Genomic DNA, 21,223 nt, shown 5'->3' with positions numbered 1-21,223 from the left:
ATAAAAAGGGTGGATAATGATTCTATAAATAGAGTTTGCTATTTGGAAATCATGGTTTCGATTTCATTGCTGAAAGGTATTACAAAGTTTGCCTGACAAACTTAAGCATACATTTGTATAATACTCTGGATTGACTAGGCTTTCATTGATTTACTAAATGCGATAAATTCACCGCTCCATATGTAAGCCCTGGCTCTTTTTTTTTATTCGTGCTAGAGAAAGCCAAAGGCTGCAAATCATTCAGCACCCAAAATGACAATTTAAATGCCAACAATGATTTATTCCACGAATCGAATATTTATTTTTGCCCTCTCTCTCTTTCGCTTCCAGATAAATCGCGACGATGGACTGCCGCAAGAAATCTGCCGGCAGTGCATGGCCCAGTTTTTGATGGTGGCCAAGTTCCGGCGGAAATGTGTACGGATGCAGCAGCGCCTGCAGGACTTTGCCCAGGAGATATCCGACCGCCAGACGGCCAGACAAGCGAAGCGTCAGCAAAAAGTGCAAAAGAAGAGTCAGGATAGCGAGGGCTCGACATTCGCATCCAGCAGGACGCCAGTGAGGAAGCGCCGTATGGTATCGGAATCGGATTCCGGAGAATCGGCAGCAGCCCAGGCGAAACAGGTGCGAACTGAAGAAGAAGCGGAGGATCTGCCGCCACCATCCCAGCCCGGTTCCGTACCCCTTCGTCTGCGCAAGTATCGCACCTACTCCATCGGCTGTGAAATGGAGCGTCCCTCCATCGATGTGAGCAGCATGCCCTGGAAGACGAAGGCGGCCCGCAAGCAGCTTTCGGAGACCTGGTCCTCCAGTTGCTCCCCGGAGTTGCTCTCATCGCCCAGTCGCCAGCGCAGCAGCACGAGTAGCAGTGAACACACCAGCGATTTGTCTGTAGGTCCATGTTGTGGCTTCGAGAGCGACAGCCATCCCTCCTCTACCTCGAACTCCGCACCCAAAGCGGTGGCAATTAGCAGCCAGGTGAAGTCCCCCAAGGCAACGCCTTCCTCCTCGCCAGCCAGTGATTTATTGCCCCGAAGGGGTCGGCGTCCGAGGAATGCGCCGATCTACCTTGCACCCAAAAGACAGCGGCGATCGCTGGTGAAAAGAGAGCCGGTGAAGCGAAAGGTGGTATAGCTGAGCCACTCACTGAAGAGAATAGAAAGTCTGATCAAGAGGATATCTTCCCTAAGGAACCTAGGCTGGAGAAACAGTGCCTCGTCCTGCGATGAGGCCATCGACAGCACTTCCGATGCGCCAAAAGAAAACCAAGAGGAATGTAATTCAAATATTGAAAAGGAGAAGGAAATCACATCGAATGGTTTGATAGAGGAGAGTCCTGTGAACAAGGAGTCTGTAAATGAACCTATACCATCCTATATCGTAGAACAAAATGTTACCGATGAATTAAAGCCAGAACTACCTATAACTGAATCCAACGGCATCAGTGTTCCATGTTCCGATCAAAATGATGCGGAAATGCTGGCCAATGAGCTGCTCGAACAGTTTGAAGCCACCAGCGTGATTAAAACAACATTTCCCTCAGATGATCCGCACATTAAGCAGGATATCGAGTCCATTCTAAATGTCATTGAAGCCGAAGCTGATCTGGTGCAGTCCAAGGAGCTGACCTCGTCCACGGAAACCAGTGAGTTGCCAGCGGAAATTGTGGAGCAGCTGCTGGAAACTGGATTGCAGCAGCAGCAGGAGCAACAGGAATCCGTTGAGCAGCCGGAGATCATAGTGAGCATACCGCTGGAGGCTCTCGACGAGAACCTACAGCGTCGCCTCTGCTTGGAACCGGAATCAGAGGAATCCGATCCCAAGGATGGGCAGCTGCTGCATCCCGACGACGTAAACAACAATGAGAACGATGAGAATTTTTGCCAGAGTGCTACAGCAGGTAGCTTCAATTCTGCTGTGGCACTCCGAACCAATAAAATTGAAGCAACGCCAACGGGGGGAACAAATTCAGATGAAACGGATACGGATGAGGTGCCTGTGGTGCGATCCGGACCCACGCCCATGGACTTTATGGCCGAGTTCGCCAAGCACTGCGCGAATGGCATCGAGCAGCTGAAGGCCACCACTCCGGCGGTGTCGCCAACGCCCTCGGAACTGCTGCCCCTCAACGATCTGGAGGCCAAGCAGAAGCTCGAGGTGGAGATGAACGACGTGGAGACGACGCTGAATGGCATTCTCAACGAGATGCAGGACCAGCACATGTACACGCCGACCTGTTCGCACATCGATGAGTTTCTCACGCCCGCCGATTATGCTCCGATGACCGAACAGGAGTCGCCCGTTCAGTCGCCGCCCAATCCCTTCGAGCAGCAGAGTCCCGTGGCCGCCGCCGCCGAACCGGAGCCGAAACCCAGTGCCTCCGACGATCCCTTCGATAATAGCAACTTTAGCAACGAGCTGATTGGCTTCCAGAACGATATTCCCTGCTTCGAGAACATCGAAGCCAATCCGGAACAGGGACAGAACTTGCATTTGGAGCTAACGCAGTTCTTGAGGGATCTGCAGCCGGCACAAACGGGTCAGGAGCAAGGCGAAAAGACGCAGGATGAGACCCAGGAAGTCCAAGCTAGCCTACCAGTACAAGTTGAAATTCAGCCTCCAAATGAGTCTGCAGAACATTCCCCCCATGAATCTCCCATATCATCACCTCAAGTTCAGGCCCAAGTTGAATATAAGTTAGAACCTGAAGTCGAGAATCAGCTGCAACAGCCTGAAGTACAATCTCATGACCAATCTCAGATGCTACATCAAATCCCACCGCAAATCGAGCCTCAGATTCAACCGCAAACCCTGCAGATTGTGCCGCAAGTGCAGCGGCAAGTGGTGCATCCCCAAGTGCATCCCCAGCAGCTGCAACTGCAATCCCAGGCGTCGACGACGACGGTGACCTACGAGCAGATCTACCAGCAGCACATTGTGCAGCAGACGGTGCAGCAGTCCTCCAACAAGATGCAGGTCATCTCGCTGCCCTCGGGCGGATCGGAAACGAGGCAGTGGCAGACGCAGACTCATCAGTCGTCCCAGCAGCAGCAGCAGCAGGTCCAGTGGTCATCGGTGGGCGGACTGGAGGCCATTAAGAGTGCCCCGGTGGAGAGTGTTGCACCCACGACCACAACCTACTACATCAGCGCCAGCGATCTGTATCCGCAGCAGGGTGAAACCTACACGATGCTGCGGCCAGCCGCCAATGAAAGCTACATGATAGAGCATGTAAACCAGCAGCAACATCAGCAGCAGCAACGTCGCCAGCAGCAAATCCTACTGGCCCAGCAGCAACATCAGCAGGCGCAGCAGCAACCGATCATGATACTGATCCAGAAGCCGGGAATTCAGCAGCAGCAGCAGCAGCCGGTGGCCTCGGCCAGCAATCCGCAGCAGCCACCGATGCACGTCTACAGCAGCGACATCCAGAATGCGCAACGTCAGCATATCCGACAGCAGATTCAAAGGCATCAGTATCAGCAACAGCAACAACAGCAGCAGCAACAACAACAGCAACAGCAACAAAATCGCCTCGTACAAAGCCATCCAGTATTGGGAATGCCGGGAGCCACTTCGATATCCACCAAAGTGACCCCCATTCCCGCCACAACGCCCAGGGGTCGGGCGCTCACTCTGAAGTGCCGCTTCTGCCAGAACGGACCGCGATTCTCGAGCAGCCTGGAGTACAGTCGGCACATCATCGATCTGCATCCGGCGGTGGCGCCCTTCAACTGTCCGCACTGTCCGCTGGCCTTTGCCGGCCGGACGAAGCGATCGCAGCACATCCTCAACCACCACGTGGTGCAGCAATACCAGTGCGGCCAGTGCTCCCAGGTGTTCCCCGCCCAGAAGGCCTTGGACATTCACATCCAGCGATTCCACATGCAACTGAAGACAGCGCCGCCGGGGGCTGTGCAAGTGGAGGATGTCCAGCTGCAGATCACCACGGAAAGGAGGCGCGGTAGGCCGTACAAGCCGCGGTTGCAGCAACAGCAGCACCAACTGCAACCACAGCAGCAGCTACAAGCGCAACAGCAGCAGCAATTGCAACAAGAGCAGCAGCAGCAGCAGCAACAAGTGCAGCAGCAGCAGCAGCAACAAGTGCAGCAACTGCAGCAGTTACAACCGCAGCAGCAGCAACAAGACCAACAGCAACAGCAACATGTGTTGCAAGTGCAGCAACCGCAGCAGCAACAACCGTTAATGCAGCCGCAGTCGCCCCATCCATCAAGTGCGTTTTCTTTTCCCTACACTTTCACCAAAACAATCTCTTATTAAACCATCATCTTATCCACAGCAATGGAAATCCAAGCCAGCCCCACAACGCCGCGAAAGATTCTCTGCTGTCCCGATTGCGAAGACTGTAAGTTGTAATCACTTGGCAGGCAGCCAAGCGTTTTATACGCTCTAAATTGGTTCCGATCTAAAACTCTTACTTCTTACCCGTTGCAGGCACTTCCGGTCACAGTCATGGCAGCGAACAAAGTGAGGAGCAGCAGCAGCTGGAGCAGCAGCAACTGCAGGCTCCGCCAACGGTGCTAACTCCCTCGCCGCAGCCCCTGATGTACTCGCAGCACATAACAATGCCCTCGCCGGAACAATCGGAGCCAGATTCCACGACGACGTTGCGACAGTTCCGCAAACGCGGCGTGATCGTCGGGCCACAGGGTCCCCTCCATTTGGCCACGCCGGTGGCCTCGCCATCGCCCTCATCGTCGCCCTCCTCGTCGACGGTGGATCATGCGCCGCCAGCCTCACCGGCTCCGCCCGCCTCGCCAGCTCCGCCTCCCTCGCCGGCGGCTGCTCCGCCCACGGTAATGCAGCTAAGCGAGCTGCGCACTTGCCACCAGTGTCTGTACTGCGAGGAGCGATTCACCAATGAGATCTCCCTGAAGAAGCACCATCAGCTGGCCCACGGAGCGCAGACGACGATGCCGTTCGTGTGCACCGTCTGCAAGCGTGGCTACCGCATGCGAACGGCTCTCCACCGGCACATGGAGTCGCACGATGTGGAGGGGCGGCCCTACGAGTGCAACATTTGTCGCGTGCGATTCCCGCGACCATCGCAGCTCACGCTGCACAAGATCACGGTGCATCTGCTCTCGAAGCCGCATACCTGTGATGAATGCGGCAAGCAGTTTGGCACGGAGAGTGCTCTGAAGACGCACATAAAGTTCCATGGTGGTAAGTTTAGTGAGCAACTCCATTAAAGGGTTTTTTTCGGTTGCCTAGCGTTTAACATTTAACGTGCCCACTAATCCCCATTCATTTAGTCTTAGTGTTGCTTTCTGTCGTCGTAGCTCTCGAGTTATAAGCCTCTTACTAATCCTCCATCAATTGTTATCGTTACATATATTTGTTGTATTGTGTACACAGTTTATTCAACCGTGGTTATGTGTGTTCCAAAGGTATGACAACCATGAACGAATCGCTTTCGTCTCGAGAATACCAATATCGATTTATGGTATGGGTATTCCTAATGCTTGGCATGAAATAACGCAGCTTGAGTACTATGCTTTTAGCCATAAGTTAAAATAAATTGTTTATAAACTTGCGCATGCAGCAAAGATACAAAAAAAAAAACGAGTGCCCAAAACGCTTGGTAGTTGTGTACCCGGTCAAACGACTTGTATGAAAGCTAATTACCCGATGATATGCTGAACTCTGATAATTGCACATTGATATTTGCTGGCTCTGGCCGAGCTTTCCTAATCACTGACAATTAGCTGCCCTTTGTTATTAATCCGATGACCCGAACACTTGTCTGTAGAAATAGAAGTGCGTTTCGTAACACGTGGGAATTTCTAGGGAAAAGGTTGGCGATTATTATTCCATTGAATAAACATTTGTGAGCTGTATATTAATTGCTTTACTTCTGCCTTGTCTTTAGTTTAGTTCAATGGAATTCGCAATATTTAACCCCATTCCTTCAGTTTCGCAACGCACTTTCAACCCCAAACAACAATTTCTCAATCAATGTTTCATGTTGATTGTTTCGTTTCGCGAGATAGTAAAATCTTTAGTTTGCCATAAGTGTTTTATTTTCGCTATCTGTCTGTTGGCTCGAGATCACAATGTGTGGAATCCCAATTGCTGAAAAAGAACACATCCGATTCGAATATGCAGATACGAAATTGTCTTTTCCAGAGCTCGGTTACCAGTGCGACGGTTGCGATCGGACATTCGAGTATCTGAAAGAATTGCGCAAGCATCGACGCACCCACAGCGAGATGTTTTTCAAATGCAAGTTCTGCCCAAGCTCCTTTAAGCGTTTCACGAGTTGTCGGGGTAATAAAGTCTCTGGTCCATAAATGGTGTTGCCAACCTTGTTAATTCGGGTTAAACAAAATAACTGAATTGCTAAAGAGTTAACGAAATGAGGTCGACGTGAATTTAAAAGTGTCAATAGAGCTCAAGCTATGAATTATTGACACCCTTGTTTGCAACAATAACAAGCCCCATTAATTTTAACCATCAGTAATATTTCAATCCCCAATTAATTATTAACAATATCATAGCTGTCTTAATGTTGTAATGCCTACTGTTATAACGTACTAATATTATCTACTAATTAACTACAAAGTTGGCAGCACTATCTGGTTTATAGAAATAAACTAGAGAACAGATTGTTAATTGTCCGGTGCTGGCGTTTTTTTTTTAGCATGGTCTACGATAAGATGCACTCTTTGTCTTAGAAATAAAGCCATTTAAAAAATAATTACTAATTTATTTCTACATTTTCCCCAGCCCATATGAAGACCCATTTGCCCCTGACCGTTTTTCGCAACGAGGAAGCCGCATCAAAGTCACCCAGCAACAATAATAGCAACTCGAGCAGTGATAAGCTGGAGAATCCGCTCACGCCCATCGAAGAGACCCCATTGACGCCGATGAGCAGCGGTGGACATGTGTACAACAGCCCGGATGAATACCCCAATACCCCATCGGTGGAGAGCTGTGCTGGCAACAGCCTGGCCCAGGAAACGATGGCCACGACGCCATAACCCAGGGGGCCGGATTATATTTTAGTTTACAACGCTTTAGTTATAAGAACGCGCGAGCAGCCTAGCCAAATAATAACGGCGCCTTCCTACACTATTGCCACGTTCTGCGGCAAATAGCTTCCATTCTTCCCATTGGAGAGCCAAACGATAAATAACTCTTAACTCTTAATTGACCAGAATCAGCAGACTGCATTGAATGCAATCCAATATTGCACTTAAAATTACCATATATATATATCTAGCGACTAAGCCACAAGGATACACTCCCTCAGACACAAATCTTAAGGCTAAAAAATGATTAGACCGTAAGCTAGTTAGAATCTAGATATTCATGCAATGAAACCAACTGAAACAAATACGCAAAGGTTAGCTTTAGGCCATAGATATATATATATAAATTGCTGATTTCCGTTCCCAGTTAGATGTATTTTTTTGAAGAGCGTTTAATGAAAATATTGCGACTAAGGACCTAGATCTAAATAATGTACCAAGCAGGACTAAAACAATTAGGTGTAAAAATTTCGGTATATAATTAAAACAGTTGAGAAGTGGAAGCCAGCTCAAATCGATTTTAGTTTTTCATTGGAATGAAACGAGGCGGTTGAATAGCCTATACAAATATTTTCCTTTTATTTATAAATTATGTAATAAACAAATTATGCTCTTAGTGCGATCCAACGATAACAAACACGTTTGCTTTTGATTTTCTTATGAGTGTTATACATGAATTTCGGGGTTTTCGCTTGCTTAGTCGTAGTACCAGTCCAAGAAGAGCAGGGAGAACGACATGACCAGCAGGAAGAACAGCGACCACGCCCGCAGACCAGCGTTCCTTTGAGTGGCCTGGCGGATTTGCTCGTTGGCATCCTTGACATTTTCCGTGGTGCCCACGACGGCACTGACAATCCTGTCGATATTGTGCTGTTGCATGGCGACCTAAAAAAGGGGGATTTTAAGAGGATTAATGGTGATTAAAACGAGGTTCCAGGTGGCACTAGTTGCTAATTAATTGCATGCTAATCAGCGGGCGACTTATGTTATGCAATCAAGGTGGGTGTAGGAGTCAGCAAAGGGATTACCACCGTGGACCAATTAATATTTTTGATTGAAGGATTAGTTTCACGCTCACACAACTTGAATGTAAAATCATCTTGACAATAAACAACACTAAGCTCTCACTACAAACATAATCAAGTCTCTCTACTAAGCCTAATCAAACAACGTAAAATAACACGAATATATGCGCAATTTCTTATGTCTTAATAATTCCTAAGAACAGAACATAATGTACAAATGATATACATATTGGGTTGACATGAACTAATAAAGATATTTATATATAAATTTAAATTTAATGAGGGGAACTAGTTTACCTTCTCTGTAAAAATATCCTGCAGCTGGGCAATGTCCACCACGTTCCTCTCGATCTGCTCCACCTCCTCGGAGACGCCCTGCAGGAAGTTGAAGATGTGCACGTTCTCCGCCTCGAAAAGCTGCACATCCTCGGCACTGAGGGGATCGTCATCGTCGGCCTCCTGCTGTTTCTGCAGCTCCTCATCCAGAGCCACCTTGGCGGAGGAGTCGCTGAGAGCCGATCTGTTGGGTTTGCTCCGCTTGCGCGTACGCGGCTTGTGTTGGCCGGTGACCTGGGCGGTGTCCTTCTCCGCCTGCCCATCGATCTCCTCATCCTCCTCCTCATCCCACTCGCCCCAGCCATCGTTGCTCCAGTCGTTGTCGGTGGCCGATTCATCGGGTTGGCCATTTGCCAGGGGAGACGCCTCCGTGGCTTCGCTTCTGTCCAGCTTGCCACTACTGCTGCTGCCCGCCGGACGCACTGGTATCTTCTTCTTGTCCGCCGCCAGCTTGAGCAGTCTGTAGGTCTCCAGTTCGTGCTGCACCCGGTACTTCTTCTGATCGAGATAGATCTGCTCCACGCCGTGCAGATAGCTGACCAGCAGGTCCAGCACGGCGTCGATATGCTGGCGCTCCTGGGGCTTCGGCTTCCGCTTGGCCCCCTTCCAGTCGCTGCGCATCTTGGCCAGGTGCGTGGTGTAGAAGGTGACGAACTTCTCGGACTCGCGATCGATCAGATCCCGCTGGGCGTCGGTCATGTGGGCGGCGGACTTGAGGTGCTGGCCAATGCGCATGTAGGCGGTGCGGTTTTCGATCAGCACATTGCGCAGGGCGGTGATCTTGTTGCACACCTCCTTGGCCTCCCGGGCGAAGTCATCCTTTGGGCCAGTTGGTCCGGTTTTTGTGGTGGCCGCAGCAGGTTTCGCCTTGCCGGCCAGCTCCGCCTTTCGCTGCAGGCGCACCGTCATCACGCTGGCCTTGAAGCTCTGGGTGATGTCCATGGTGGTTTGTTATTCCTAATTTTAAACTATTTAACTTTTAAATCCACATCATCGGTTCAGCGCAGAGTGACCGTTTGTTTAGGGTGGCCGTGGGGTGAGTTTTTAAATATGCCAACTAGCTAGCAAAACTAGCTATTTCTATCGAAGTGTTTTCGATAACAAGTGCAGGGCTACACAGACACAACTAGGTGATTTCCCCGCAACCGCGAACGGCCACACCATTGGCAGAGCACAAACAAAATACGTACTTTTCTGCTACCAAAGTGTCCAAAAATCGAGCGCAGAGGAGCCCAGTGTCCGATGTAAATGGTTAAATAAAGTGAGTAACAATGGCCGAGCGATTATTCGCATTAATTGCGCAGTTAGCTGACTGTTCGTAGTGTGCGTGTGCGCCCCTGGCGAAGTGTGCGTTGGTGTGCGTGTGTGAGCAACCAGTTTCCTTGGATTCCGATTCCCGATTATGCGGAGTCTCCATGTGTGTATGCAACAAAAACAATAACAATTTGCCCAGGCCCAGGCGAGAATGCAAAACACTCGAAATGTTGGCCAATTCCAAATCCGGATGATCGTCAACAGAGGGCCCCGAGTTCCGATTACGTTGGCCACCGCCAGCTTGATTTATTAATAATTATTGCCCATTTGCGGCGAATGTATACACACATTTAGGTGACTTCAATTGTTCGTCGTCATTCACCTTGAATTCTCTTCTGTTCTGGGCAAGGTAAGCGTCCAAAAGTCGCTGTTTATATATCGTTGCGCTTCATTTACTCAGTATACTCTATGGGAAAGTCTCTCTGCTATCGTTATAAGCCATGTGCTCTACTTCCAGTAGTCCAATAGTTACACGTCGACAAGACAAACGATGGCTTATCTTTTTATGGGAAGGATCCCGAGATAAGCTAGCTAGCAGAAAGTTAATAATGATGATTTAACAAATTATTTTGGATTGGGAAACAGAATTTAAATTTGAACAATTTATAAGAAATCTCAAATTTATTATTTAAATTACATGGTAATAACCAGAAGCAAAATTCCACATTCCAAAACAATCCAAAATATTTCCATGACTTTTTCCAACCTGCTTTTATTTTCTTTTGCATTTCCACTTAGAGATTATGGCCCCAATCACATCACATTGTGCCCTACTCTTACCCATGACTAATAGCATCTAACAGCATCTCGCCTGCTGCCAAAAATTTCTCTAATTAATTCTTAAACAACATAGCGAACAATAGATGCAGTGCAAGACCTTTAAACTGATTAATCGTCAATTTTGATCCACTCACACTGGCAAAACACCGCCGTTTATTTTCTATTATTAATTGTTGCTCGCCAGCGATCAAAGTTTCGCACTCGCTCTCTTGGCTTTTGATTTTCGCTTTTTTCGCTTTTAGTTTTTGCTTTCGTCTGGTTTGTGCAACATCAGCGGGGGAATCACTTTGCCTGGTAGGAGGTGGAGGTGGAGGCAGAGGAGATCCATTCGCCATGGATCCCAATTTATTACACAATTTTGACGCCGGGCCTGTCAGTCTCTTTATCTTTCGCTCTTTATCGAGCACGTTCGATTGAACTTTGTTTCGCGTGGGGAAAGTCATTTCAGTTGTTTTGGGTTGTAGATTAGCCATTAGCTACCTTATAGATACGATCAGCTGTGACATAGAACGCCGTTTTATTTGGCTACAATATGTAAATATTTACATAGATAGATAGGTTAAGGTTTTTAGGGAGCAATACATAGGCAGTAGATGTCGGTTAAGAGTGACAAAACAAAATATAATAATGCTGCTTTGTACTTGAATTTTTTAATCTAAAAAAAGAATTAAAAGAATTGATTATAATGTCTTTTAAGGGATCTATACTTTAAGAAACTTCTAACTAAGTTCATTTTAGATATGATAAATTGATGATAAATTCAATTTGATTTAATACTAAACTTTAAAATGAGATTAATTTGTAATCTAAAAAATTATCAGCACAAAAAAAAATGCAATTAACAAAGCACTTGCTGTAAAAGAATTGATTAAACGTGTACTTCTACTTGAAAATGTTTTTTTAAGGATCTATATTTTTAGAGACTTCCAATTATTGCTTTTTTAATATGATAAATTCAATAATAATAGTTAACTTTAAAATGAGGTTCCTTAACTTATATCCTAAAATTAAAACAAAAATCTCTGGGTCACAAAACGATTTTATTAAATTAATATGGTCAGTAAATGCTAAAACAAATTATCTTCTCTGGTCCGTAAAATCATCAACTAATCAATTGCAAGTGAGAACATCTAAAATTAAAGTATAGAGATGTTTTCTCCTAGCAAAAGTGACTCATAACCGAAATCTACTGTATGCGAATATTGGCTCTCACTGACTAAAGCTAATTACTCTATCCGCCTGCACCTCATCTATCAGCCCATCAAGGCAATCGTTTCCAGCTGCGGCAGGTACGGGGGCAGGGTGTCCAGACCGCCCACCACTCGATCGAAACTGAGGGCATGCCGCGGTGAGGTCATCAGCTGACGCACTCCGAAGGCCACGTCCTCGCAGCTGCTCCGCTCGCTGGGCTCTAGTTGCCAGCAGTTGAGCAGCAGCTGGTAGAGATCCCCGTAGACGTAGGCCGGCTGCGCGGGACGCACTGCAGCCCGAATGGCCTCGAGAAGCTGTTGATTGCTGCCCACCGCATTGGCATAGGGTGTTCCGCCCAGAGCGCAGCATTCCCAGGCCACGCAGGCCAGTGACCAGACATCGGAGCGCGTAGAGTGGTGATGCTGGTGACGCAGGACCTCGGGAGCCAGCCATCTGCTGTGGTCCGGCTGCTGGCGACTCGTGTTCATGTACTGCAGCGGCCCAAAGACGCTCAGCTTCAGCTTGGACTCGCCGGTCACGAAGACACTGTGCGAGCAGAGCTGGCGATGCACCACTTGGCAGCCGGACAGATAGGTCATGGCACTGGCCAGCTCGTAGATCCACTGCAGCACCAGTTGCTCGGAGAGGGAAGTGAGGCGCTGCGAAGGAGCCATCAGGCGACACTCCACCAATCGCCTCTTGAGACTCACGCGCTGTTGCTCGAAGATTAGGTAAAACCAATCCGGACTGGCTGACACTCCATAGAAATCCAGTAAATGCTCCTGGCGCTTCAAGTGGGACAACTGACGGAGTTCCCGCAGCAACTGAGCCTGCGTTGTTCCGTTTAGATCATCCAGGCAGAGCACATGCAAGTTGCAATCCCTCGCAAAATCGTTGGCCGAAACCTTTCCTGTGATAATCTCGCCAAAGCGTCCGTCTCCAATCACATCGTTCACATTCAGCCGCAGGGCATTCCTCGGTATCCGCTCGAATCCCTCCACCAATTGCTGCAACTGCTGCTTGAAGTTCTCTGGGGAATGAGGCAGTGGATCGTCCTCCACTAGATATCCATTGTTCTCCCGTTCGATGATTGGCGTTTGGAGCGTCATCTCGTGGGCGTTGCCTCCAGTTAGTCGTCGCACTCGGCAGGTCTTGTAGCGCAGATAGAAGTAGGCAATCAGGCTGAGCAGCAGGCAGGTGCCGAAGATCACACAAGTGACAGCCAGGGCCACCACCGAGGATTGGCCTTTGTCGAAGGTGGCGTAGCTGAAGTCGTCCAGTGAAGTCACATGCTGATCGTGGGTTCCACGGCTGTAGAGAGTTTTTGTCACGCCTTCAAGCGTGCTTACCTAGAAATAAAAAGTTTAAAGGGGTTTTAGAAAATGAAACAGAAACATGAGCAGTCACATATTTTAAACAATAATATTCGAAATGAATGTACAAAAATGTAAATATTTTACTGGATTATCATAAACAGTCATTGTTCATTTTGTTTATGTCAATACATTACAAACGCAAAAAAGGTACACAAAAGGTACCTCATTTCATATAGATAAAAAGCCGATATGAATGATGTCAAATTGTAGATTCTAAACATATCAAAATGATATTTTACCATATCAAAAAATACCAAATTTAGTATTTTTTGAGCAAATAATATAAAAAAAGATTAACATAATCTTTGTTCATATCAAAATGATATGAATAACTTGATCTTTATAAAATATCAAATTGACCATTGCCATTTTTTTTCTGTGTAGAGATATTTACAGTTTTGTAGGTTGTAAAGCCCAAAAGTTTCAAGTGCTTTGATCTGTTAAAGATCTAATATAGTAAAAGCCACTGCATTACTCACCACTCCCAGACTGATGTGGACATGTGCGTTTGGCTGATCCAAGGGCTTATTGCTGAATCGCCCGTATCGCTTGCCATCGCCCACCACAAAGTGCCGGGTGCGGTTGTCCTCGGGTCGATCGTAATCCAACTCGGCGGCTATGTAGTAGGGCACCCCATCCTGTTGAGCCTGCTGCCAGCTGCCCAGAAGCTGCGAATCGAATGGCTGGATGAGGGCGTTGTTCACATACTCCACTATGATGAGGAGTTTGCTCAGTGGTCCATTGTCATTCCGGATGGGCGATAGCTCAATGGTGACGGTGCGATCAGTGCGGCTGAGGATTTTGGGCTGTGCGGGAGCGGGACTGGGTTGACCCACCTGAAATGGGGTATATTATAGGATTAGTTAGGATTCTCTATTATATTTAAGCAAAAATGTACCTCCGTGTTGGCCTCTATGGTAGCCTGACCGCATTCCGCCTTCCCTGCCTGCGGATCCCGGCAAATGGCTCTAACCGAGATGTTGTACCGACTGGCGGGATGCAAATCCGTGAGTTCGAACTGCGTCTCCGTGCTCTGCACCATAAACTCGGGCTGCGGGAAGGCGGGCAGCGAGGAGTAGGTTCGAAGGACCTCGGTTCGAATCAGGAAATTGTCCAGCAGCTGGTTGGGCAGGACGGCCTCAGCGCCGCCGGCCAGGAGCAGTTTCCTCGCCTCGTAGGCATCCCACTGGAGGGTCAGGCTGTTCTCCGTTCGGTTGGCTATCCGCAGATGATGCGGAGCCGGCTGCTTGGTCAGCGTGGTGGAGTAGTACGAGTGGACACCGACACCGCCGCAATACTGAGCCTTGTTGGCCAGGCAGCGAGTGTTGCACAGCTGCTCGTCCTGCAGCTCCTGCGGCTCGAGGAGATTGGCGCAGAAGCACTTCTCGGCGGCCAGGACAGCGTAGTGGTGTCCCTGGTGCTCGCAGATCTCGATGCAGGTCTGCGGGGTCTTGGCGTACACCGATTCGTGGAGCAGATCCGTTCGTGCCGTGTAGCAACCGACGTAGTAGTAGGCCGGCGCTTCCTGGGGGGCAGGTGCTGCTCCGCCGCCGCCTGGAAGGCTTCCCAAACACATGGCCACGAGGCAGCTGGAAAGCCAAGTCGGAATGGGGCGGTGTCCGCGGTTTCGTGAACCGACTGCCATGGCTTGCAAATCTCAAATGAGCAGAGCAGCTCCTGCACGCCGGATGGCTGATATCCGCTGGGTTCTTTTGTTCTCTTTGGTGGGGACAACCAATTAAACACTTTTTCACGGGCAGCCAATTTGGGTAAATTGAAAACTTTTATTCTTTTTCCCCGCTCAACATTTTTCAAGCGCTTCTGCTTCTTCTTCTTCTTGTTCCCGTGCTGTTCTGTTATTGAGTGCCAGGCCCAGTTGTTGTTGCTCTCGGCAACCGCGTTTCCAGTTGACTAATCGCTCTGCCGACGTCGACGCAGCCCGCACAACTGTTGCTGTTACCTTCCAACACCTTTGTTTACATCGCCTGTTAGTGGATGGTGGCTCAAGAGCGAGCGGGACAGCTGCTATCTCACGCGATCGTTGGGGTGCACTAGCTGCACTGCTCACACACCTGCTGGACAAGCCTGGCTCGGGACGGCATTGCCAGGTGCAATTTGGGTTTTCAAATTTGAAATGTCTGAATCAGCGCGCCAAAGAGGCAAATGTTACACTTAATTAAGTGGCAATGTGTTAATTGGACAGACGCGATTTTGCTAACGTTGCAGCTGCTGCGGCACCAATTCAATTGCAATGCCCCCTCGGCTCTTTACCACCTTCCCCTTTTTTTTTGCCATGTGGCCAACAGAAAATGAGAGGAGCGACGATCGGGAAAGAGAGTGGGGAGCCAAGTGGCGCTCTCTTTCGACTATTCCATTGAGCAGGCCAATCCATCGGTGACTTGCGTGTTGTTGCTGCATTCTGATTCGGTTGACAGTCGCGCTGGTCGTGTATTTATATATTCCCATTCCGCATCCGAATCAGGTTCAATTAGGACCCAGCATAACTTTTATTTCGGCAACATAATCGCGTGTCTCGACTGGCATTACGATCACCTTGTTGTTGTGGTATGCTCTCTTTGTTTTGGCTGCGCTTCCAATTAGAATTCAAGTGGTCAACTGCGTAGCGCGACAAAAGTTGTCGACGTCATCAGGGTGCTGCAAATCAAATTAATTTTAATGTGCTCCATACGTTTTACATTCAAACATTCAATTGTGCTGAATACGTTTAACCCGATTTGGGAACCCTTAATAAATATATACCTTTTTGGTTGATAAGATCGGTTGGAAAATAGTGCTTCGGTTAGAAAACAAAGAAGCAGGAAAGTTATTAAGGTCAATATTATCAGCTGAAAGACCGGTTCTTACTAAATTTCTAAACAACTTTTTTGTTGTACCTGAAAAGATATAATTTTTCTTTTCTCAGAGCTTGTAAACCACTAAGAAAGTGGATATAATTTTAGTCATCAGTATAAGGGACCGGTTTTTAATCAATAATTAATTACAAAGTGGTTACAAAAACAATACGCTGTTAACTTGTATATATATTTATATCTGCCACAATTACCATACACCGGTTAAAAATGTGTATTTTCAGTCGTATCTGTTTTGCTCGTTTACCATTCCTCAAACAGTTGTTTCCATATGTGATAATTTATCACATAAGCATCCATGAATAAGCATCCATAATTATAAATTATTAAAATTGGAAAGTTTATCACTGATAAACTTTAAACTTTATCACTGATAAACTTTCCAATTTTAATAATTTATAATTATGGATGCTTATTTAGTTGAATTTTAATGAAATTTCATTCCAATACTTCGTTTCTATAAATGTCGCTAGATTTATTAGTTTTTACTAATAGATATGCGAAATGTAAATGATATTAAATATTATTGGAAACAATATATTTATGTAAAATGTAAATGATATTTAATAGTATTGAAAACAATATATGCTCCCAACGTTTTTGGTTTTAAATTAAATAGTCACATTCATATACTAATAATAATTATTATGAGTAATAAATGTAGTTTCTTCCATTTTTCTGCTTGAGGGACCAAATCTCTATGTAAAGTTCCCTCGATCAGGGGCCTCGCCAATTTTACCTTTCTCTCTCTTTTAGCTCCCTCAGATATTGATCTCTAATAACATTATTTTCTGCCCACATACCAAGTACCTTCTTAAAGATACTCACACAGATAAATATATCCCACGCACCTGAACAATCCGCTTACATGCTGCCTTTCGGCTGCCGCTGACATCTTCTGAAAAGCGAGGAGCAGCGCATGTTTGGGTTTATTTTTGGCCACCTCTCATAATTGCAGGCCTTTCTGTCCGTCGCGTCTCGTGGCTGTGCCAAAATTAAATGAACTCGCAGAGGCTTGCGCAATTAACCGTTGGCCCAGACTCGCGTTTTTCCGCAGCCCGGAAATGGAAAAATCGCCGAAGAGCATCGCAAACATTTTCCCAGTATTTACTTTGGCTGTCTGTTTTTTTTCGTTTCAGTTGACAAGCCGAAATCCCACAGATTAACAAACCGGATAGAATTCCCCCCGAAAAGGAGGCAAACACTCAGACACTCCGGCGGAAACACAGAGACACGAGGACAGCGGGAGGATAGCAGGCCAGGATTCCAAGGACACCAGAATGGGCGGCTCGGCAGTGCAGGTGATCAACGCCTCCGAGGAGCACGTCTTCGAGCTCAACGAGGATGCGCTGAGCGAGGTTCTGATGCGGGATGAGGTCAAGGACCGGTTCGTCTGCGTTGTCTCCGTGGCAGGAGCCTTCCGGAAGGGCAAGAGCTTCCTGCTGGACTTCTTTCTGCGCTACATGTACTCAAAGGTGGGTCTTGACATGGCATTCAAAGCAACCCTTACTTATAATTATTCATTTTCTAACCTCAGTATGTGCACCACGATGCGACAGATTGGCTGGGCGACGAGTCAGATCCCCTGGAAGGCTTCTCCTGGCGCGGCGGCTCCGAGCGCGACACCACCGGCATCCTCATGTGGTCCGACATATTCCTGCACGACTATCCCAACGGCGACAAGATAGCCATCATTCTGCTGGACACACAGGGCGCCTTCGACAGCCAGAGCACGGTGCGCGATTGCGCCACCGTTTTTGCGCTGAGCACGATGCTGTCCTCGGTGCAGATCTACAACCTGTCACAGAACATCCAGGAGGACGATCTGCAGCACCTGCAGCTCTTCACCGAGTACGGCCGCCTGGCGCTGGCCGACACCGGCAAGAAGCCGTTCCAGCGCCTGCAGTTCCTCGTCCGCGACTGGAGCTTCCCCTACGAGGCGGAGTACGGAGCACTGGGTGGCGACAAGATACTGAAGCGACGGCTGGAGGTGTCCGACAAGCAGCATCCCGAGCTGCAGTCACTGCGCCGCCACATCTCGTCCTGCTTCACCGAGGTGGCCTGCTTCCTGATGCCGCATCCGGGCCTCAATGTGGCCACCAACCCAAAGTTCGACGGTCGGCTGAAGGACATCACGCCCGAGTTCAAGAACAGCCTGCGCTCCCTGGTGCCCATGCTGCTGGCGCCGGACAATCTGGTCTACAAGGAGATCAGCGGACAGAGGGTGCGCGCTCGCGATCTCATCCAGTACTTCCAGTCGTACATGAACATCTACAAGGGCAACGAGCTGCCCGAGCCGAAGAGCATGCTGGTGGCCACTGCCGAGGCCAATCACTTGACCGCCGTGGCCGCCGCCAAGGAGCTGTACAATCAGTTGATGGAGGAGGTGTGCGGCGGAACGCGGCCGTACTTAAGCACCGCCCATTTGGAGACGGAGCATCTGAGGGTGAAGGACAAGGCCCTGTTTCAGTTCGCCACCAAGCGCAAGATGGGCGGCGAGGAGTTCACCGAGAAGTTCCGCGTGAAACTGGAAGAAGATCTCGAGGAAGTCTTTGGCAACTATCGGGCGCACAACGAGAGCAAGAACATCTTCAAGGCGGCTCGCACGCCGGCTGTGTTCTTCGCCTGCGCCGTCATTATGTACATCCTCAGCGGCATCTTCGGACTGGTGGGCCTCTACACGTTCGCCAATTTCTGCAACCTGGTCATGGGCGTGGCGCTGCTCACGCTGGCTCTGTGGGCCTACATAAGGTGGGTTTAGATAGGGATTATATAGCGTGACGGGTTGCACTTCTATTGTTCCCCACTCAAAGCTATATTACCTTTTGAAAATTGGTAACTGAAACTAAATGCAAATACTCTACCCTCTCTATTTTAGATATAGCGGCGAGCTGAGTGACTTTGGCGGCAAGTTGGATGACTTTGCTACGCTCATGTGGGAGAAGGTAAGTGGCTGGAAATTCACTGAGAGATTCATAGGTATTCATCCACCTTTCGCTTGCAGTTCATGCGACCCATCTATCACGGCTGCATGGAGAAGGGCATCCAGCATGTGGCCACCCATGCGACCGAAATGGCTGTCGGCGGAGGCGGAGCGGCCGCCTACCGCTCCCAGAACTCGGTGAATGCGTCCAATGGCAAGGTGAAGCGATCATGAGAATACGCCCAAGGAGCGCAGCACAAGACGCAGCAGCAGCAGCAGCAGGTGCCGTCGCAGCCGCCGTCGCCGCCGGCAACAAAAACCAACAACAACAATAATAACAACAACAACAACAATGTGGCATACAAATCAAATAAGAGCAACAACATAAACGAGGCCGACGGTTTCATCCATAACATCTGGCGCAAATTCGGCGGCAGCAACGAAGAAAAGGCCAAAGCCACCACTGTTAGTCCAACGGCCCCGTCCTCTTCCCAGGCTCCAAATAGTCGCAAAAAGCGCAAAACGAAGCGTAATTAGGTGATCCACGGACGTGGACCAATAGAATGGTTAGAGCCTCTCCCCAAGATCCATTTTTGAAAGGATGACCCCCCCTCTAATTTGTATAAATCTTAAACTTTCTATAGTGTGAGAGAGAACCAGAAACACAAACGTCTAGCTATTAATTGCCCTTAAAGGAAGTTGTTTTTATATTGCATTAATTGAAGTGTAGATGGTCTATATTACGTATATTTAAGAGTAAGTGCATCATTAGTAAGTGGCTCGTGTCTGTTGAAAAGTGAAATTTTAAATTGTTTTTTTACATACGATATGCGTCTGAAACGGATATATGAAATTTAACGCTGTAATATAAAGAAATCGCTAACGAATTTAATTTGTTTAATTTTCCATCTAAGGCGTAATCCCCCACCCCCCTCACACCCCTTGCCTGTTCCATATTATCTCATCTTTGGTATAGAATTCCATAAGCAATCTATGTATAAACAGAGTGCACATTGTTGTTGGCTGGTTTTGCTAAGCGCCTCATTTTGCCACATTTTGTTATTTAAAATTAATTTACTAAAAAAAAATAAAGAAAACGAAAAAAAAACAAGTCATTGCCACCCATTAAAGTTGAACACAAAGTCGCAATGCTGGTATAGGTCATTAGTTTATCTTGTGCAGTAAAAGTATAGAAGTCTTGGTTTTGTTTCGATTAAACAATAAATGTATTTAATGATAACAGCTCACTAGCAGTTATGGCCATCGAGAAATAAAAGGAACGAAAATGTATTTTTTCTCTGGCATGAATGGGTATTGTCTTCTACTTCTTGTCGCCGCAGCATTTTCCCTTGGAGTCACCACCCGCAGTGTCGCCGGTCTTCTTGCAACATCCGCCCGAGGAGGAGGCATTCGAGGGATTGCATCCACATTGTCCTGGGTTTTGGCACTTGCAGTTCTCCCCGCACTTTTCTGGGGTGCATTTGCATTCTGAAAAGGAAACGATTTTACACTCAAAAAATCAGTATTTTGGTGGGTACAAAGGAAATAATACTCCAAATGTGGCGTGTAATACCTCGTTGAACTCGTAATCGAATTCTTAATAGATTTGCATTTAAAGATGGACACTTTAATTTTTGACCATTTTTTGCAAAAAATTGTGATGTTACCCCTTATAAAAATTGTAAAAAATTACATCGAAAAATTATTTTCTAAATATGCCGGAAGTGAATAGGGGATTAATTTATCACATTGCTAGCAGTACAAAGCACTGCGTACTTTTGATTTGACACAATTTTTGGCCAAGTTATAGCAAAAAACCATACGAAAAATTCCTCTTTTTATCAAAATATGGAATGTCGAGTTCCCAATCGATTGACATTTGAACCAGGAAACCTTTTTTTAACCGTTTAAAAAACAAAAATTGTGGTACGCAATATGAAATATTTAAATGTAAATGTAATAAAGATTATTTAAAAGAAAAAAATTATAAAAATAAATAAGGAAAAGTGACTTCATAATGATTTTCATCACTCGCTAGCTTACTTATACCATTAATCACTGGTACTTCTCGGTTATTCCTGTCCAACTCACCTTTTCCACAACCAACACACGGCATTTTAGTATAAATTTTCTTTTTGTCGTTCTCCTAATTAAAACCCAAATGGTACACTGAATTTTTACAGACTGATATTTGGGGTGGCAAACGTCCGGAATTTGGCATTTAAGGCAGCGCATGCGTGTTACACAATTTTCCGGAATAGAACACTCGACTTTAAGAGCAACAGGTTGGCAGAAACCGAATAACCGCCCAGAGAATACCATTCTAGTTGTTTCAATTACATATCATTTA

General features: G+C 47.3%; 5 protein-coding genes across 5 annotated transcripts in view; 2 read left to right on the top strand and 3 right to left on the bottom strand.

Moving 5' to 3' along the window:
• Nucleotides 1-7,674, top strand: part of mld (molting defective) — a 31,894-nt gene extending 24,220 nt beyond the window's left edge. The window contains 6 exon segments of the mRNA XM_017143327.3: nucleotides 331-1,131; nucleotides 1,134-1,205; nucleotides 1,207-4,234; nucleotides 4,301-4,366; nucleotides 4,456-5,187; nucleotides 6,751-7,674. Coding sequence (XP_016998816.2) covers nucleotides 331-1,131; nucleotides 1,134-1,205; nucleotides 1,207-4,234; nucleotides 4,301-4,366; nucleotides 4,456-5,187; nucleotides 6,751-7,007 — 4,956 coding nt within the window. The 3' untranslated portion in view covers nucleotides 7,008-7,674.
• Syx18 (syntaxin 18) lies at nucleotides 7,614-9,470 on the bottom strand. The gene is made up of 2 exons (XM_017143336.3): nucleotides 8,381-9,470; nucleotides 7,614-7,943 (listed from the first exon to the last, which is right to left on the bottom strand). Exons 1-2 carry the CDS (start codon nucleotides 9,359-9,361, stop codon nucleotides 7,755-7,757), a joined length of 1,170 nt encoding a protein of 389 aa, XP_016998825.2. The 5' UTR covers nucleotides 9,362-9,470; the 3' UTR covers nucleotides 7,614-7,754.
• Nucleotides 9,471-9,536: 66 nt separating this feature from the next.
• On the top strand, nucleotides 9,537-20,163 carry atl (atlastin GTPase). Its single transcript, XM_017143334.3, has 5 exons — nucleotides 9,537-9,680; nucleotides 17,090-17,425; nucleotides 17,488-18,701; nucleotides 18,829-18,895; nucleotides 18,955-20,163. Exons 2-5 carry the CDS (start codon nucleotides 17,231-17,233, stop codon nucleotides 19,105-19,107), a joined length of 1,629 nt encoding a protein of 542 aa, XP_016998823.1. The 5' UTR covers nucleotides 9,537-9,680; nucleotides 17,090-17,230; the 3' UTR covers nucleotides 19,108-20,163.
• Wsck (tyrosine-protein kinase Wsck) lies at nucleotides 11,332-15,479 on the bottom strand. The gene is made up of 3 exons (XM_017143331.3): nucleotides 13,979-15,479; nucleotides 13,560-13,916; nucleotides 11,332-13,053 (listed from the first exon to the last, which is right to left on the bottom strand). The coding sequence occupies exons 1-3, from the start codon at nucleotides 14,723-14,725 to the stop codon at nucleotides 11,767-11,769; spliced, it is 2,391 nt and encodes a 796-aa protein (XP_016998820.2). The 5' UTR covers nucleotides 14,726-15,479; the 3' UTR covers nucleotides 11,332-11,766.
• On the bottom strand, nucleotides 20,076-21,122 carry MtnF (Metallothionein F). Its single transcript, XM_070216614.1, has 2 exons — nucleotides 20,965-21,122; nucleotides 20,076-20,361 (listed from the first exon to the last, which is right to left on the bottom strand). The coding sequence occupies exons 1-2, from the start codon at nucleotides 20,987-20,989 to the stop codon at nucleotides 20,195-20,197; spliced, it is 192 nt and encodes a 63-aa protein (XP_070072715.1). The 5' UTR covers nucleotides 20,990-21,122; the 3' UTR covers nucleotides 20,076-20,194.
• Nucleotides 21,123-21,223: the final 101 nt, after the last annotated feature.

This window comes from Drosophila takahashii, chromosome 3R (genome assembly GCF_030179915.1).
Source record: "Drosophila takahashii strain IR98-3 E-12201 chromosome 3R, DtakHiC1v2, whole genome shotgun sequence".
In the NCBI taxonomy this organism is placed as follows: domain Eukaryota; kingdom Metazoa; phylum Arthropoda; class Insecta; order Diptera; family Drosophilidae; genus Drosophila; species Drosophila takahashii.
The sequence above is the reverse complement of the archived record's forward strand: the minus strand, read 5'-3'. Positions and strand labels throughout refer to the sequence as shown.